This window comes from Ochlerotatus camptorhynchus, unplaced genomic scaffold, assembly GCF_037179485.1.
Source record: "Ochlerotatus camptorhynchus isolate MF236.1 unplaced genomic scaffold, CSIRO-AGI_Acam_v1.1 ptg000265l, whole genome shotgun sequence".
NCBI classification, from domain to species: domain Eukaryota; kingdom Metazoa; phylum Arthropoda; class Insecta; order Diptera; family Culicidae; genus Ochlerotatus; species Ochlerotatus camptorhynchus.
In genome coordinates this window covers 1267239-1284980 of record NW_027040755.1, presented here as the reverse complement: position 1 = coordinate 1284980, position 17742 = coordinate 1267239, and the positions used below count along the sequence as shown (strand labels likewise).

The 17742-nt window shown below is 40.6% G+C and overlaps 2 protein-coding genes across 2 annotated transcripts in view; one reads left to right on the top strand and one right to left on the bottom strand.

Annotated features, from left to right (window-relative positions):
• Positions 1-17742, top strand: part of aay (phosphoserine phosphatase) — a 169273-nt gene that overhangs the window by 3242 nt on the left and 148289 nt on the right. The window lies entirely within an intron of this gene.
• On the bottom strand, positions 6150-9899 carry Atg14 (autophagy related protein 14). Its single transcript, XM_065227055.1, has 3 exons — positions 8965-9899; positions 7841-8895; positions 6150-7773 (listed from the first exon to the last, which is right to left on the bottom strand). The coding sequence occupies exons 1-3, from the start codon at positions 9159-9161 to the stop codon at positions 7529-7531; spliced, it is 1497 nt and encodes a 498-aa protein (XP_065083127.1). The 5' UTR covers positions 9162-9899; the 3' UTR covers positions 6150-7528.

Below are 17742 nucleotides of genomic sequence, written 5' to 3'. Positions count from 1 at the left end.
GGGAGTTTCAATGCGAAAGGAACTATTTATTGTCACAGAGAACGGACGTCCAACTTCCGTTAGAAACTAGTGTAAAGTTAAGTTGGAACATCACCGCTACGTGGCGCTAGCTTCTCCTGGTTTCCTCTATAAATTGTCCACTTCCGACCAATTGTACTTAAACTAGGTGTGAACCTACGGAAATTTTGGTCGTATAACATAACGACTTTCTTCCACCAGCAGGCCTGTTGCTCCCGTAGGCAGTCCCACTAGCTTCAGATTTGTAGGATATAGTAAGAGAATAAAAGAATAGAGAAGAGCGATAGAGTATTTGTTGTTTTTCTGAAAAGAGAAGAACAAAAACACCACGCCGACTTGTTGTTCTGCATGAGCTATGTCGGCTTTCATTCCCGCTCCTGCTGGTTACGTCCCTCTTCACGTGCTCACTCACTCAAGTATCCTGGGAACCTCCAGAGATGCAGAGGGCCAACATGAGAAACCTCCATTCTGAGCGGTTGCTTGACCTGGGCCCAGGTCAAATTCCTATTGGTTTGCTTGATTTCCTTGTTGGGGTTTTGCTGCCATAAGCCCCCGTGCCTTTGCTGTGACGTACTGATGAATTTGATTCACATGTGGTATTGTCGGTTGTATATTATTTTTATTTTTATATTGTTTTTCGGCTGCCAGTACACTGCCAGCAACAATTTCCATTGGGGACGTTTTCTGTATTCCCGTGTTGCTGGTTTCCTGCACATACGATTTTTCCTAGATACAAGCTTCGTCCAGTACACATTGGCTGTCTCCTGTAGAGAATAGGACTAATATATCGGTTATAACAATTCATTAGAGATCAATAGTAGGTTAGTTGATAAAAAGGACACAATAAAGGAGTCTTAAGAGTGAGTTCGTAACGAACGGAAGCAAAAAATAAAAAGTCGTCTGTTTAGTGAAAACTAGAAAAAAAGAAAGAAGGTTCCAGATAAAGCCGCTTGGAAATAGATGGTCCAGAAATCGAGTCCGGTCACGACATCTCCAACCGGCATGATCCTTTCTGTCTGCTTCCTCTTGCCGGTGCAAGTCTAATTCTTCTTTTCTTGTTCAAACTTTCCTCCTATTGAACTTCTGGTCGTGTTCCCATTTGTCCTCAGGCAGTTAATATTAGTACATGATAGGAAGAAAGAAAGAAATAGAACAAGTTAAGTGTGAGCCGCATGCATTGGTTACTTATTTGGGTCATGGTGTTGTCTTCCCTATTTATTTGCCTCTATTTCGCTCGCTTAACTCACCCCCTTCCCTCACACTATTATGGTCGGAAAAGAGAACCCATATTTATAGCGAATTTGTTTATTATCGGGGTTGGAACCAGTTCCAACCCAGTGCGAAACCGAACTTTTTGTCAGTGCGAACCTCAACCTGAGCTGGGTTTTAAAAACAAACGATCAAACTGACGTTTGTCAGAAAACAAGCAGACCCAATCTTGATACCCGATCCAGGTTGGAACTGAATAATAAACGAATTCGCTATTAGTAATCTCTCGCGAACTGCGATGCAAAAGATATTAATAGGAAACTAATCTGGAACTTGTCTAAGACATATAACCCAGTGAGTATTGACACATCACAATGTTGTGATGCAGCACGGACGTGAGATTTACTAGAGTATTAAATGCAAAATGCAAAATAAAACTTGACAAATCATTGTCAATCCCCTTATTCTTGGGCAGGGCCTGACGATGTGAATTTGATGTTGATCAGTGAACGGGCCCCATATGGTACATTTTCTCACTATGAACCTGTCATTTCTAGCCTATCTGAACTATTTAATAAATGGAAACCATAACATGGGTTACGCTCTCCCTAAGCGGGCCCTCCATCCTATCTCTGTCTTATCTCAAATGCCAATGGTTTAAATGTATCAATATATACATTGGAAATGACGTTTAATCAAATAAACCCATACCCCACTCACTTGGCCAGGCTTCAGAATCGTCCAGTGCGCTCTACACTCCAAGTTCCCTTTCTTTCAAATTCACCCGAAATTTTATATTTTACCCCTTTGAGTGTTGATTAATCACAATGAAACATTGTGACAGAGCACGGACTTGAGGTTAATCTATAGGTCCTATTTAGGATTATATCTGAAAAATCCAAATTTGGCCAACGCCCACCAATTTCTTGCGCCAAATTGTGTCGATAAATTTTCTATTGAAAATTGCACTCAGCGCTACCGGCACACACCAGTCTAGTGTAAGTTGTGCAACGCCAGCACCATCATATTGTCAGAAAAGGTTTTTATGTGAGTATGTCGGCGTTGGTGGGGCTTAAGTTGAATAGGAATCTTTACACCAGTTTGTTCCAAAATTTGTTTCGAGTCTTAACGTCTGTTCTCCGTGTTATTGTTATGATTTTTTTTCATAGCAAAACGATATAGTGGTTCTTAGAATTTCGTAAAAATTGGTAGTTTTGTTCTTTATCGCATCATATTAGACCCCTTTTTTATTTTGTCATTAGAGGGACTATTTCCATGTTAGGGTGGTTCAAAAAACGATTTTCTTAAAAAAAATCATAACTTTTGAACCACTCAACCAATTTCAAAGACGAAAATATCAAATGAAAGGTAATTAAAAATACTTTTAACGAAAAATATACTGATATTAAAAAAATCGGATTTTGTACTGAAAAACATTGATTGTATTTGTTTTATAGTTTTCATGATTTGTAGACAGAGGGCGCAATATGTTTTTATATTTTTCCTTGAAAATATAAGCTTTTTACGCAACTTATAAAAAAATCAGCGATGTGTTTTTTGTTTGTTTTTGAGTTATATTTTTTTGAAGTTATCATGTTTTGGGTTTTCGCTCAATACTCCTATGCGACAAGACTACCATGCGTTTCCATTGATTTATAGCGACTGACGCTGTCGACGGTCCACTGATCCAAGATTAGTGGAAAAGAAAAGTTTTCAAGTTCCAAAGCTACTATTTTAAATACCATATTGGATATCTTGGATTCAAAAATGGCAGCGGATTTCAATTTTCCATCTTGAAATCCAATATGGCGGCTTCCGGTTGTATAAAAACTGGGAAATAACGTCAAATATCCTTCAATATGAGTATTTTTGCTATCGAGATGACGTATAAAGACCGAAAATCAATGTCTGACGCCAGCTTGAAATCCAATATGGCGGCTTCCGGCTGTATAAAAACTGGGAAATAATGTCAAATATCCTTCAATATAGGTATTTTTGGAATCGGGATGACGTATAGAGACTGGAAATCAATGTCTAACGCAATCTTGAAATCCAAGATGGTGGCTTCCGGTTGTAGTAAAACTGGGAAATACTAGCAAATTCCCTTCAATATGGGTCAAACACCCTACAATTTAGGTATTTTCGGAACCAAGAAGACGTGTAGATGCCGAAAATGAATGTCCGTTGCCGTTTTGGAATCTAATATGGTGGCCATTGGGTTAAAAAAAAATGGTTAAAACCCTACAATGGGTATGGGTATTTTTGAAATAGGGACGACGTGTAGATGCCGAAAATTGATGTCCGAAGCCATTATGGAATCCCCGATGCCGACCATATCGTATAATCACAGACAAACAGACATAACACATTGAATATTTCTCACTGTAAAACATCGTCGCTAAAACATTACCGCCATCTGTTGAATACACTGTGGTGGGTAGTACGCTGAACAGATGGCGGTAGTGTGCAAACGTCAAACGCAAGGGAATTGACTATGCGCGCCACAGGTGGCGGTGCTACCAACTACGATACTTTTAAATGGACCGTTTAATGCTTGTTCGATGAACAACTTGCGAGTGTTATGTCTGTTTGTCTGTGGTATAATATTTTACACTTTTTCTAAAACAGGTGGTCACCATCTTGCATTCAAAAATGGCGTTGTACATCGATATTCGGCCTACACGCGTCATTTCCGAGGTGATAATACTCATATTGTAAGGTATTTCACAAGTTTTTAAAAGCCAATGCCTGCCATCTTGTAATGCAATAAGATGTTGGACATCGATTTTCAGCCTCTTTACGTCGTCTCCTACACACTTAGATTTTTTTGACGATATTAGCACCATCGAGTAGTTCAGCATTTTATTTTGCTTTTGCTATTTGATTTCCGGTCTCAAGACGTCATCCAGATTCCAAAATACCCATGTGGAAGGATATTTGGCATTATTTCCCAGTTTTTCTATAAAGGGAAGCCGCCATCTTGGATTTAAAAATGGTGTCAGACATTGATTTCCGGTATATATGCGTCATCCTGACTTCAAAAATACCCATATTGAAGGATATTTGGCATTATTTCCCAGTTTTAATCTAACCAGAAGCCGCCATCTTGGATTTCAAAATGGCGTCAGACATTGATTTCCAGTATTTATACGTCATCCTGATTTCAAAAATACCCATAATGAAGGATATTTGGCATTATTGCACAGTTTTCCTACAATTGGAAGCCGGCACACTATGGGCAAAAATGGGTCCAAAATTACCCAAAATTCAATATCTCAACAGCACGCTGAATTCCGGCCATGAAAAACGACTTTTCCGAAAGGAAATCTTCCGGGGAATCGATTGCATGTGATTCCATGGACCGGAGAGCCTTGTAGGTATATGTTTTGGACCATTTTACCCCATTTCCCCCTACTTTTTGGAGGAAATGTTTTTTTACAGCTCTATTTTTCGTAAAACATAAGCACTTTATGCATGGTTTTAGAATACTATGTCTTCAAACAACAATTCATGAGATATTAGGGGAATACGGGGTACACTTTATAGGGGAGTAAGGATTTTGCAGCTATTCATTTTTTCGGATACCGTGACGCTTGAGCTCCACGAATAAGGATCCTGACCGCGTATCGTATCCACATTACCGAAGCCCAAGTATCAAGGGATCCCTAAAAAGCAAAACCAATAAAAAATCCTTGCGTAAATAGGAGTTCCCCTCTTAATATTGGAATTATGGCTAGCAATCAAAGCAACCATTATTGGTATCCATCAACAAAGAAAACTTCAAATTGTTACTTTGATGTCCGTAAGGGAACGCAATGTATTTTAATAAATCTTCGCTAAAATTAATAGCGAATTCGTTTATTATTCAGTTCCAACCTGGATCGGGTATCAAGATTGGATCTGCTTGTTTTCGGACAGACGTCAGTTTGATCATTTGCTTTTAAAACCCAGCTCAGGTTGAGGTTTGCACTGACAAAAAGTTCGGTTCGCACTGATTTGTCGAAGTTCCACCTGTTGATTCCATGATGTTTCTTGCAATTTTTCGGAGCAATTCAAAAATTAAGATTTTTCGTTTCACTTTTCACACGAAACGTAATAACGTTGAAAAGATATTTGTTTTGACAGTACAATTCTCATGAGCTTTTCAATTGTGAGTTGTGCCAGTTTTTAGATTTATTAAGGATCGTAAACAATGACGCGTACGTAAAAGAGAATTGATATTGCCGATGGATCATTAAAAAAAGTGAAAGTGGCTTTAATTTGCATGTTAAGAAATTGAATTTTTAAAGATAAACGGATATTTTTAGAAATTGTCACGTAATAGCACCCACATATTTATTTGTTACAAGGAAAATGAAAATCCAACGTTTTCGTCAAAATGTTTCGTTTGTTCTGAAATCAACAACTTTTAGCTAGAACAGGAAAATGAGGGAGCATTATTCTCACTTCCCACTTATAAATGCCCAACAGAGATGATCAGTGAGAGAATGATTTTACTACTCTCTCCTTGTCATTTAATCTAACTGTCATGGATGGCTTTTATGAAGACGGTCTAGTGAGGTAGAGGTGTTTCCAAGTGATATGCTAGCTGACCGTCATTTCTGAGATGTGACGGTTATGCGAGGATGACCGTCAAAGTACAATAACTGTTATGATAATGCACAGCACTGCTTCTACTCATCGAGCCCATTCCATAGATACCGATTGCATGGGTTTAGATGCTTACTTTGACTGTCATGATTTTCTGTTTATGATTTGGCTGATCTCAAGATCAGCAGTGATTTTCGGCCGTTCCTGATTTTGCATTTTTTCCATCACTGCTCTTGAAAATCTTCTACAGAGTACTCTCTGAATTCACTCTGCAATGCTTTTAGCTTACGTGATCTTAAAACTAGAACTAAACTAAACTAAAACTTACGCCTAGATCTTAAACGACCGTAGGAGCAAATAAAAGTTGTGTGATTATGCCGTTAAAAGTTTGGCTTGTTGGATGACCAGTTAACCGAGTGCTGGTGAATCGCTGACAAAAAATAGGGTCCCCTGAAGGCCACATCCTGTCACTCCCGAGCCGTTGCCTCAACAGTCCCATATGGATTTTCGTCAATTTTGAGATAACAACGCTATCAATTGGCATCTACTTTCATATTACGTGAAAAAACTACGGACTTTGATTATGAAAAAGGTGAAAACAACATCAAGTCAGTTTGTCCCATCAAGCAAAGTAATTGCATATCAGTCCCATCCTTAATTTAAATCGTCCAGAGGTGAAGTTACAGTTTTGATTTTCGAGTTACCATATTTTCCACTGATATAACAAAACATGCAAGCTTTAATGCAACTGATTTTTTAATGATCAAAAAATTAATAAATTAACTATGATTTTTCAAATATTTACATGGGAATCGCACTTCGTAACTTCCACTTGCCTAGTTTTTCCATATGGGACTGATATGGAATTATGGGCAGCGTATGCCTCTTTAAGAACCGCCTGAAGAACATTACTCCCTCGATCGAACATACAAATGCGTTAAACTTAAAGGTAGTATCGAACCGCCTGATCAGAGTTCGAGAAGCACCCTCAGTAAATTCTAGATAGAGCTGGAATTAGGCCGTCACAGCTTTTGTAAACAATGACTTCTCTCGATGATTTCTAGAAACTCAAGGCTCAAGCAATTCAATATCACCATCAGGTAGGGGAAGACTTCCCCTATCCGAAGGTTATGTTGGTTTGCGAGGGCGCGCTTTGAATTCCTAGAAATCATCGAGAGAAGTCATTGTTTACAAAAGCTGTAACAGCTCTATCTAGAATTCTTTCTCACACCAGTATAGTGTGATAGTAGATCTAGCGCATCATCTTACAATTATTATGCTCACCGTTCTTTTCAAACATAGTCATAAATGTATTGGCCTAATTTTAGCGCTGGTAATGGAGATCTACATAATTAAATTTCATACAATCCGTGACGCTTAGATGTCCTCGTATTACCATTGGAAATTTCGGAACAATAAAAAATAATGCTTTCATCATCCGTTCAATTTAGTAGCTTTAGATAATGCAAACTATGCGCTTTTATTAGAATTTTCGCGATATAAAAATAAAAGTTTGTTAAGGTTATACTAGCGGCCCAAACGGTTACAACTATTTACCTTGCATTCGTCCGGAACATCTGCTTGCATGCGTCCGAAAACTCCTGTATGCTAACCAGCGCGTTCGCATATTCTCTTTAGTCACGTATCACATTTCTAATTCACTTTACCTTGTCTTCCTGCTGGAACTGAGGTTCCAATTCGCTACTTAAACTTATTTCCCCCCGGTCCAACCCTTCCAGAAGGAAGTCACCGAAGCGACCGCACTCGTCATCAAACTAGTTGTCGTACCCTGATGGTGCGGATGATGATGATGATGCTGTTGCTGGTAATGTTGAGTATTGCCGTATGGCAGTGGATTCCCGCCAGCTGTTCCAGCCAGCGGCAGGACATTAGCGTCCACCGGAGGAGACAGATTGCTCGGAAGTGCTTCCCACTCCTGATGGATGTTGGATTCGTCTAGAAAGTTGTAAAATGATTTGAGTAGAATAATTATCCATGAGGTTTGCGGTGATTGGTTTGTTACCGTCAGAATCAGAGTCTTCGCCAATGCCGAGATGTTGAGTGAGGGCAGCATCCGCGGGCTCATTCAGGCAGGAGTTCCTATCCATCGGTCCGAATCGACCCAAATCTGCATGGGTCGAGTTCATCAACCGCTGAACGTTCTCAAGGGTATGAGTCGGGCGCAATTCGTTCAAGCGACAGCCTTGGGTATAGCACAGATACAGAATGTTGGCATTCAGTCGAGCAACTTTACGATTGAATTGTGCCTCCGAGAGCGCCGTTGTGCAGAAATCACTGTACGATACTTTGTACGGCAAACGGATGTCGAGATAGAAGCACATAATCTGCACCACCTGAGCGGTGTAGGTTAGCGCTGCAGCGATGGTGTGCGCAGGATTTCTGCTGGCCATATTACGGACGGCATCTTCGCTTCTTCCACTGGAACTCACATCCGTGGCCGGGTTTACCGTTGCCCAGTCGTTATAAGCGGAATAGTTTCCATTTCCCGGCAAAGCAGGAGCTACTATTATGTGTTGGATTTCACCAAAGCTATCCTGTAGGACCCACTTGCCGCGGACGTAAGCCGTTCTAGTAGCGTCTGAGATTTCATTGATCGTATTATTACTTTCCCCGTCGCTACTTGAAAAGCTACCCCTGTTGCTGATGGCCTGCGAGATGGGGAATATGTATCGGATCAGCTTGTCAATGTGTTCCCTCCTGAATTGTTTCAACTTGTCCTGTAATTCCGTTAGACTAGTACGACGTCGTTCGCTTTCTTCCAACTTGGACAGTACGTAATCGCCAATCATTTTGACCTTGTCGTCGCAGCGAGGCAGCTTCATCCGAAGCAATCGATTGGATTCGTTCAGTTCCTTCTTCAGAGCTTGCAGCTGGCCTACGTTTTCTCGCTTGAGGGCCATTAATTTACGAATATTGCTAATGTTCTCCGTCCGCTGTTTGATTTCCGCCCGGAGCTGACAGCTGAGCCTCCGGCGTTGCAACAAATTGACACATTTGCTCTCCAAAGTGGCATGGGCGGATTTAAGATTCCTATAACGAAGTTGCTTCTCGGAGAATCTTAAATTCAATTAAGTCAGTAAGTTATACGATGCAATCAACTTTCACTGCCATATGCAATATAATTACCTCTCCAGTATGTGATGGGTTGAGTGGATGAAATCTCCTTTGCGGATGCAATTTTTGCAATGGAAGTGACGTTTCGAATAGTTGCACAGGGGACATCGCGTAGCGCTAGCGCTCAGATTGGAATCATTGTCGTCGTTGGTGAATGAAATGTGGAAGTTCTCCGGAGCACCACCTTCCGACATCAGACAGAGGGCCATAGCTTATTCTCCGATGGGATGATGAAACTGCGCAAATCTATTGCGCCCTTGTAGCTACATGCGAATCCCTTTTCCCAAAAACACGACACAGATTTTGTTCTCCACTTCCTCACCAATATTTTCCTCAGTCTTCTGCGTCTCGATTCTTTGTGCTGTCTACGTCTTCGACCATTGACGCGATTAATTCGTTTTAGACACTAAACTAAACGTGAATAATGGTGAAAACTACTACTACGTTGTTCGAATTTGTCGCAAGCAAGCTGTTATTTATTTACTACTGACTGGCATCTACTGCTGCTACTAATACGTGAACGCACAACAAACCCACTTCGAACACCTGCGGTTGCCAGAACGAGACTGAACGAATGGAACGGAACGCGATCGATTCATTGTGGGCGCAGTGGGTGGGAAAAGGAGCGAACGAACAGTTGTCAAGTGGCGAGCGTTACGCTCGGATGGCACTAACACATCGGCATCGATCAGCTGATGACTCAGCTGGTGGTGATAACGGGTAGGGCGTGAACGTGCCCCGATGCGAGAGGTGATCAAAAATTTCAAAATATTTATTGTTTTTTTTTTTGTAATATTATTTTTGCATGCATGAGAAGATCGATCGTGATTTTTTGAGAGCGAGATTTTAGTTTCAAGAATCTTGTGAAGACAAGTTATTATTTATTTACGTAGCTGTTTAACCCCTTCTGTTCCAGAAGGTTTTTCGTTGTAAAAATGTGTTTTTGATAAAAGTGTTAGAACAAAAGATGGACTACATTAAAAAAAAAAGTTTTTGTTTGAAATCAATTTTTTTTTTAATAATTGTTTTTGTCAATAATTGCTCAGATGAATTCTCAAGAATACATATGGACAAGAATAATAGTACGTTCAGACTACAGAGTTATAACAACAATCAATACGAAACTAACGATTTTAAATTGGCTCACCACTTTAGTAGCCTATTGGTCCCAAGCAAACGATTAACGTACCCTATTCTAGTCGAAATTCTAGTACTACGCAATGTTTGTTTTGATTCGCTATGAAAGTTTGACAGATAAAATGAGGGGTTATTGGTTTTTCATATGTTTCGAGGGGTGAATCGATTAGCTTGGGACCGAAGAGAGTGTAGATACTGAAGAAGATCCAGTTTCGGAATATTTGTTCAAAACCACTCGATTAGATTTTCACGCCAACCAATATTTATTCTTCACCTCGTCAATCTCTTCTCACGTCCCTTCGTCCGATCGTTTTCACTCGTCCTCCCTTTTTTCCCAAGACCTTTTCGGCCAAGGTGTTCCTAACTTATAACACTGTCAATATATTTTACTCAAAAGTAATAAACGCAAACCCTACATCCCCCTCTTCCTTTAAACGAATTATTCAGTAGCTTACGTAATCTCTGAAATGTTTAGGTTCTACTCTAGTTCTTCTTAATGTATTTGCCGTCTGTATTTTGTCTGATGTCGATGTAGTATCATTATCCTCCTTTTCACGGTGGCTGCTCTTGCGCACCAAACGAGGCTCCGACGAAGTTGTATCCTCTGGTGGATCAGTCTTGTTAGGCTCTGCACGGGGAAGTGCTTTCAGATGTGCTGAACTTCTTCTGAATTCCTTTCCCGTTTTAGTTGATCGAATGGTGACATCAGCTCCACTTCTATGGATAACGTCAAACGTTTCAGGTGCAAAGTCAGCACACAGCTTATTTTCCTTCCTGGTACGCTTCGCTAGCACGCGATCTCCTGCTTGTAAGTCACTTTCCGTGGCTCCACGTTTCTTGTCAGCATACAATCTCCCTTTCTCTTTCTCAATAGCGTCTCGTTCTCTCACGACATCGTATTCCTGTGATGCGGTTAAAATGCACGGTAATTTAGTACGTATACGACGTCCAAACATGAGCTCCGATGGAGGCTTTCCTTTAGTCGTGTGACTTGCTGCGTGGTACATCAGCAGATATTGCCTCAACTCTTTCCGCCAGTCCTTCCCCAATTCCTGCGCTATCCGTAAACGCTTCAAAATGGAGCGGTTCTGGCGCTCCACTTCCCCATTCATTTGAGGCCAATAAGGAATCGAGTGTACTAATCGGATACCATACTCCTCACAGAAGGTTCGAAAATCTTCAGAGGTAAATTGCGGACCGTTATCAGCTTTAAGACTCTCCGGTATTCCAAATCGGGAAAAAATAATCATCAACTCAACAATAGTGGCAGTCGTTGAAATATCACCCATCTCCACGACCTCTACGAATCTGCTAAAATAGTCTACGCATACTAGAAGATTCTCTCCGTCCGGAAGTGGTCCTAGGAAGTCAATCGCGATCTGCTCCCATGCACGTGTTGGCAACTGCTTCCTTACCATTGGTTCTGGAGGATTTGGGGAAGATACTAATGAACAACCACGGCATGCTTTGACATATCTTTCTACATGCTGGTCCATCTTTGGCCACCAAACATTCGCACGAAGATGCCCTTTCATAATTCGAGCTCCAGGATGTCCCTCGTGTGCTAGTTGAAGAACTTGTTTTTGTAATTTTAGGGGCACTATGATACGGTCAATTCTTAATAACATATCATTCAGCCTACATAGCTCAGGAAATATCATTCTGTATTCTAAAGGCACCTCGTCAGCAATTCCAGAATCCAGAGCTTGAAAAATTTGTTGGATTTGAGTGTCTTCACGACTGGCCTTCTCTAAATCGTCCCATTTTAGAGCAATTGCACTTACGGCTGATTCAACTACTTCGTGGACCATTAGCTCTTCAGCTTCGTCGAATGGTTTGGGCGAGATTGTAGAAAGTCTAGAAAGCACGTCTGCTATATTGAGCGTCCCAGAAATGTGTAAGATTTTATATTGAAAACCTTGTAGACGTAACACCCAGCGCTCAATTCGAGCACACGGTCGCGATGTAGGTGAAAAAAGAAATGTTAGTGCCTTGCAGTCCGTTAGGAGATTAAACTCTCTGCCTATTAAATAATTCTGGAACCGCTCGACACTCCAAACCAACGCAAGTGTCTCTTTCTCGGTCTGACAGTATCGCCGTTCGGTATCTGTCAGAGATTTTGACGCAAAACATACGACTCGTGATTCCTCCATATCATTAGTTTGAATTAAAACTGCCCCCAACGCATGTGGACTCGCGTCTGCCATAACCGATGTTTCATCTTCTGGTTTGAAAAACCCTAAGCAACTTGCATTTGAAATGCTGGCTTTTATTTCATTGAAAACCTCTTACTCCTTTTCCCCCCAGTGAAACTTTGACCCCTTTCGCATGAGATTTCGTAAAGGCTCGTCTATGGTAGCCAAATTTGGTACAAATTTACCTATATAATTTGCAAGCCCAAGAAAACTTCGCACTTCACTACTGTTACTTGGTCGTCGGAATGTGGCCACTGCATTTTGCTTTGTCACTGAGGGAAGGATGCCTTTTGCATTTATACGGTACCCCAAAAACTCGAACTCAGTTATCCGGAACTTACATTTTTCTCGATTCAATACCACACCACTTGCATTTAATCTGTCCAATACCTAAAACCAAACAATGATAAAATAACAATAAAAAAAAACAACATTAGAGTTACAACAGTGTATTTATCATTTATTATTAATCCAACGAAATTAGCTATTATACCTTCATGAGCCGATCGTCATGTTCCTCGAGAGAGCTTCCCTCTACTCCAACGTCATCTAAGTACCAATAAGTACCCTCACATCCCGCCAAGATTTCGTCCATAGTACGCTGGAATATCTCCGGTGCCGAGACCAATCCGAATGGGAGACGTTTAAACTGATACAGTCCTCGATGCGAAATGAAGGTCGTGACACTTCTCGATTCTTCGTCCAGCTCTAGCAAAAAAAACGCGTCCTTGATATCTAGTGTGCTCCATATATTTCCTCTACCTATCTTCGCCAGAACATCCTCGATGATTGGCATTGGATGGCGTTCTCTGATAACGGCCTGATTTACACGCCGTAAGTCCACACACAACCGGATATCACCATTAGATTTCCTCGCCACTACTAAAGGGGAAACCCATGTTGCTGGTCCTTTCTTTGCCTCTATGATATCCCTTGCTAGAAGTTCATCAAGCTTCTTGTTAACCGAGTCCTCCAACGGGATCGGAATTCGTCTAAGCGGCTGGAAAACAGGGACGACAGTTGGATCCATCTGAATATGAACCTGTACCCCTTTAATCTTTGGAAATGTAGGTGTTGGCTCTTTATTCTGTACTTGATTAACATCAATTCCTATCTTCAACACGCCGAGTTGTTTGGAAGTTGCATCGCCGAGTATGTTACGTTGTCCTTTTTCGATGACGAAAAACTCCGCACGGACAGATCGTTTCATCAATTCAACCACTGCTACAAATGATCCCAATATGACTAACGGTAAATCGCTGCCATACGCTTTTAGAATCTTATCACTGCCTTTGGTGCACTTCTGCACAATAATGCATTTTTCTTTCATCATTTCCCATGTTCCAACAGTGATCAGGTTTGCGTCCGATCCCGAGTCAACTAGCATTTCGGTAGGAATTCCTCCAACTTCACATTTAATCAAATTCGTCAGATTTCCGGTGTGAAACGTATAATATACTTTCTGCTCAACACCATCGACAAAAGGCTCTTTTTCAGCGGCAGTGGTTGACGATTCGTCATTTACTGCTCGGACCTTCTTTGTAGTGGCATGTTCCGGAAATTTCGGTGGGCGCTTGCGACATGTCTTCTCGAAATGGCCAATATTCCGACACCTACGGCACCTTTGCCCTTTCGCAGGGCACGCAGCATCTTTGGAAATATGTCCGTTCTGACCACACGAATAGCATACAACTCTCTGATCCCTGTCAGCTCTATCTGAAGTGGTTCTACCTATGAACCGTTTTACAATCCGTTCCTGCTTGCGCCCGTCCCTGCTCACTACGAATTTATCGACTTTTCTAACTTCAAATTCCCCGGGTTCACCACGCGGATGCTTGTTGCTCATCTCCAGCTCCTGTGCCCTGACACTTTCCAATGATTCCCCGCATAAACGCGAACCATAAATTGACCTTACCTAAAATGGTTAAAAATTGTTTATAATCCCTGCTAAACTTTAACTGAAATGGTTATGGAACTTTACATGAACGTTTAATGATAAAGTTTCAACCTTATGTATTATGGTTTTTTGGAACTGGACCTTACAAATAATGGGTTGTTAAGAACCATTACCATTCCAAATACTTGTTTTCTCCATACATTTTCGGAAAGAGAACTATATAAGAACGTTTTTACTTATGATTTGAGAACATTAATGGTAATGGTTATGGTAGTCAGTAAGGTCCATTAATGGTTTTGTATTATCGCTCAACTTTACGTGGAATATATCGTGAATTGGTAATCAGTAAATTACAGGCAACCAATTCGCGATATATTCCACATAAAGTTGATCGATGTTACAAAACCATTCGTGGACCTTACTGACTACCATAACCATTACCATTAAAGTTCTCAAACCATAAGTTAAAAGGTTCTAATATAGTTCTCTTTCCGAAAATGTATGGAGAAAACAAGTATTTGGAATGGTAATGGTTCTTAACAACCCATTATTTGTAAGGTCCAGTTCCAAAAAACCATAATACATAAGGTTGAAACTTTATCATTAAACGTTCATGTAAAGTTCCATAACCATTTCAGTTAAAGTTTAGCAGGAATTATAAACAATTTTTAACCATTTTAGGTAAGGTCAATTTATGGTTCGCGTTTATGCGGGTCGCCCAATGCTTCAATACAGGAAAGAGATTGATCTTTCTCTAATATCTTACGACGGAGTTCCTGAGAAGTGCAACCTTCTACGATCACATCAATCAGCATCATTTCTTCTACGCTGCATCTGACGTCTTGTGGATACTTCTCGAGTCCACAGTCCTGGAGCTGCTGTCGCAACCGTAGAATGAAATGAGAAAATCGTTCATTTGTACCTTGCTTCATGTTCCGCAGTTTATATCGTTCGAGCACGTCTTGTCTACGTGGCTTGAAATAGGCCTCCAGCCGCTCTACAGCAACGTCAAACCACGGCTTTTCAAGTAACACCATTGAAAATTGTTCAGTCCCCTCCAAACTCCTGAAAACCTTCTGAAGCTGTGGACCTCCCAAATGAAGCATCTTGGATCGCTTTAGCTTTTGATCAGTAATCTGGTACGACTCAAAATAACATTCGAGGGCACCCTTCCACTCAAGCCATTCTTTGGCCAATTTGCCGCTTTCAATCTGTTCGCATCTGAACATGGGCAACGGACGACTCTCATCCATCTGAAACAAATCAGACCAACACAAAAATGTTTGTTGAATTCAATTCGTAATTATCTTCTTTTTTTCACGTGCAATTTATTGATCAGAAAAATAACATAACCAACCTTCTTCTCTTGCAAAATATGAAGCGAAAAAAAAAATATATACAACGAATAATTGTTCAACAACAAACTTTGTGTTCTACACTCATCAGTCTACTTTCAATCCTTGATCAATACTTTGATGCAAACCCTTAATTCATTCAATGTCGTTCCCAGCCCCTTAGCCGCAGAAAATTTCAAATTATTGTCTCTATTCCATTTAACGTCTAGCCTCCAGCCCCCTAGCTGCAGAAACTTTAAAAAAAAAAATAGCCCCCTAGCCATTCAATTTCAGGTTTTCAGCCCCCTAGCTGCAGAAACGTTAAAAACATTGGCCCCCTAGCCATTCAATTTCAGGTTTCCAGCCCCCTAGCTGCAGAAACTTTTAAACCAATGGCCCCCTAGCCATTCAATTTCATGTTTCCAGCCCCCTAGCTGCAGAAACTTTTAAAACAGTGGCCCCCTAGCCAGTCACTTGTTTCCAGCCCCCTAGCTGCAGAAACGTTCAAAATAATTAGCTATTCAATCCATTACTTCCACTGGTAACAACTTTCATAATTTGATTCTTGCGGTACTATGCCCCTCCTGGACACAGCATCGTCAACTAATTTTTTTTTTTTCATCACAGTGGCCCCAACCGAGGCTCCAACTAATCGATAGCCCCAACCGAGGCTCCAACTAATCGATCTATTTTCAATTAATATCTCCGACAACACAAATTCATGAATCTTTCCGCATGCCAAAACAACATCAATAAATCTTCTTCATCGCCCCTGGGTATACCTTATAGGGAAAAAAATCGGAATTGCAATCATCAGAAGCAGCCATTTTGTTTTTCAGGTTTCCTTCAATCACAGAACAAATTTAATAACACTGCATTTTATTCGTAATTACCTTTGATTCTCTGTAATCCTCGTCGCCAGATGTAGATACTGAAGAAGATCCAGTTTCGGAATATTTGTTCAAAACCACTCGATTAGATTTTCACGCCAACCAATATTTATTCTTCACCTCGTCAATCTCTTCTCACGTCCCTTCGTCCGATCGTTTTCACTCGTCCTCCCTTTTTTCCCAAGACCTTTTCGGCCAAGGTGTTCCTAACTTATAACACTGTCAATATATTTTACTCAAAAGTAATAAACGCAAACCCTACAGAGAGTACCAGAGCTGAGCCAAAAAGTTGAGCACGTTATTTCGGGACCCTCTAGTCTTAGAGTTACCTCTATGGTTATAACATGTTATAGCGCTATCTTGATGGTGGTTTCTGTGTTGCAATTATTTGACAACCGTTATAACATGTTATAACTCTCCAGTCTGGACAGGGTTTTATAGTACGTTCAGACCAATGAGGTACAGAGAGAGGTGAAGCAGATCGTGAAATATGGTTGTATTAGTAAACCAAAAAATCTACGTAAATGCAAGTAGTGGCGTCACTACTTGCTTGTATCGTACAGGGTTTTACTCACACAACTTAACCGATTGCTTCACCTCGGTAATCCAGCTCATTGCGTTCAGACTACAAAGTTATAACATGTTATAGCGCTATCTTGCAAGGGGGGGAGGTGGCTGTCAAATACGAACAATCGTCGCCTACCTCGCATGCCTCACATAACTGGTTCTAAACGTAAACAAGCCATAAGAAACCTACAGCGATTGTTTACGTTTGGAGCCAGTTTCATACAAGAATGATCAGTAGGCTGATTTGACAGCACGTCCCCCCAGCTATCTTGATGGTGGTTTCTGTGTTGCAATTATTTGACAACCTTTATAACATGTTATATCTGCTCAGTCTGGCCAGCGTTTTAGCCTTCATGAACAATTTGAATTCAATACTAGTGGATGCCGCTATGTTCGCACTACGAAGTTATAAAATATTATAATAATTATGAGCAAGAAAACTATCATGAAGATAGGCTTGTAAAACGCTGTCCAGACTGGAGAGTTATAACATGTTATAACGGTTGTCAACTAATTGCAACACAGAAACCACCATCAAGATAGCGCTATAACATGTTATAACTCTGTAGTCTGAACGTACTATAACATGTGATAACTCTGTAGCATTAAGCACTGGCCAGACTGAGTAGTTATAACATGTTATAAGCCTATCTTGGTATCATTTTTCATGTCGATAATTATTATAATATGTTATAACTCTGTAGTCTGAATAAGAAATTTGATTATGATCAGGCTACGGAGTTATAAAATGTTATAATAATTATTCAATT